A 2,062-nucleotide genomic window follows, 5' to 3' on the forward strand; every position below is an offset into this window, starting at 1 on the left:
CAAGCAGGGAGTCATATTATCCAAAATGTGCAAAGATTATTATTATTAATCCAAAATGTGTCACTGGCTATCATATTATCAAATCCTAAATCCTAGTGTGCAAGCAAACTAAATACAGATTTTTCAATTGATCAATCATACGCAAATAAACTGATATGTTTATTTGAATTAGAGGGGTGCATTTGGTATGAATAAAATATTGCAGAAGAAAAGCAAACGTACCTTTGAATTCACAAATTTGTCAATGAAGATTTGGCTCACAAATTCTGCTGCACATACAGTGTTGTAACAAACTGAGAATCAAAATCCATTAAACTCAAATTCACAGCGGTCCACCGAAAGATTAAATGATATTCATTCTATTAAACAAATCAAGAATACAACACAAGAAGCCGAAGACCGCCTAAAACCTCATTCTTTTCTGATTAACAAAAACCTCTCAAGTCAAGGGTACAACAAATAAACACAACAGAATCCAATTAGCAACCAACTGAGCTACAAAAGCGCTTCAGCTCCCGCAACAATCTCCAATATTTCATTAGTAATCTTCGACTGTCGTTCACGGTTATAAACACTCGAAAGACTCTTCGTCAACTCAACCGCATTATCAGTAGCATTACTCATTGCATTCATTCTTGCAGCAAGCTTACTCGCTAACGACTCCTGTAACGCCCTCAGTATCTGATTATTCAAATACAAGGGCATCAATGCATCAAGAATCTGAGCCGGGTCTTGCTCAAACTCCATATTCTCCAAAAAGACACTTTTACCCCTCATTTTATCCCTCTCAACCGCCAATTTCCCGTCTTTTGAAGTCAACCTAAAAAACTCATCTTCACTTGCATCAACCGAGTTCCCATTTTCATCACAAACTTCCCCTTTCGAAGATAACGGAAGCAACGTCTGGATCACGGGACTTGATTTGATTAAAGATACAAACTTTGTGTACAAAAGCTCGACTTTATCGACTTCTTCGGTTACAAACAACGAAAACACATCGTCAGCAATCACTTGCGAGTCTTTCGCAGTCGGAAACCCGTCCCCTTCAATAAACCTATCAACCGAAACCGGTCTTTTCACAAAATAAGAATTACCCTTCTTCCCGACACTAATAACCGTGTAATCTATACCAAGATTCCGCAACTCAGCGATTCGGGCCTCAGCTTTTCGAATAACAAAGTTGTTGAAACCGCCACATAAGCCTCGGTCTCCGGTTATCACAACAAGTGCGACTCTTTTAACCGGTCTAACGTTAGTCAACGGTATGTCAACGTCTTCTAGCTGAGCTTGCCCGTTGATGTCGTAAAGAACATTAACAAGCGATTCGGAGAAGGGTCGGGAGTTGACTACGGCTTCCTGGGCTCGCCTGACTTTAGCCGCTGCCACGAGTTTCATGGCTTCGGTTATTTTCTGCGTGCTTTTAACGGTGGCGATTCGTTGGCGAAGGTCACGGAGATTGCAAGTGATATTGAGGGAATTTGGTGGGTTTGAATGATGTTGAATGAGTATGTGATTGGTGTTGTAGTAAAAATGTTGGTTTGAAGATACAAATGATGAGAGTTTAAGTTGAGACATATTGATATTGAAAGAAAGATTAATATATTGTTAAATTCCTGGTACAATTTAAATGAGAAAATGATTAGATACATGAATAAAAAAATGGAAAAACAAATCCTAATATTATACAGAAACAAAAGGCCTAAATCAAGTTAACCCTAATCTTTATATTATTGCATAAAACAAATTACAAGGAAGAGCTGAATGTTGAGCATGATACTAGAGAGAGAACGAAAGGAGGAACCTGGAATCTGGATATGTGTAGATAACATATAATAAGAGAATTGATTTGAGGAAGATGAAAATGGCTGCTCAGAGGAGAAGAAGGTGTCTGAAGATATCTCTGTGCTTTAGAAAATGAGTTTGGTGGGTAATGGGAATGGCTGTGTTTTTTAACCGTATCCGAATAACGAATGCGACACGAGACCCATATAACCCAACCTGAATTCACCTGAATTGATTAAACTCTTAACCCGGACCCGAGATAAAAAACTCGGTCGGTATT

The 2,062-nt window shown here is 38.7% G+C and overlaps 1 protein-coding gene across 1 annotated transcript; it reads right to left on the minus strand.

Annotated features, from left to right (window-relative positions):
- Positions 1-288: 288 nt before the first annotated feature.
- On the minus strand, positions 289-1,584 carry LOC143634900 (ATP synthase gamma chain, chloroplastic-like). The gene has a single exon (XM_077102862.1). It carries the CDS (start codon positions 1,573-1,575, stop codon positions 496-498), a length of 1,080 nt encoding a protein of 359 aa, XP_076958977.1. The 5' UTR covers positions 1,576-1,584; the 3' UTR covers positions 289-495.
- Positions 1,585-2,062: the final 478 nt, after the last annotated feature.

Source organism: Bidens hawaiensis, unplaced genomic scaffold (genome assembly GCF_021521415.1).
Source record: "Bidens hawaiensis isolate Kalapana, Puna unplaced genomic scaffold, B.hawaiensis_p1.1 tig00007270_1, whole genome shotgun sequence".
Lineage (NCBI taxonomy): Eukaryota > Viridiplantae > Streptophyta > Magnoliopsida > Asterales > Asteraceae > Bidens > Bidens hawaiensis.

Coding starts and splice junctions, on each gene's coding strand:
- LOC143634900 (XM_077102862.1), bottom strand. CDS start 1,575: ATGTCTCAACTTAAACTCTCATCATTTGTATCTTCAAACCAACATTTT.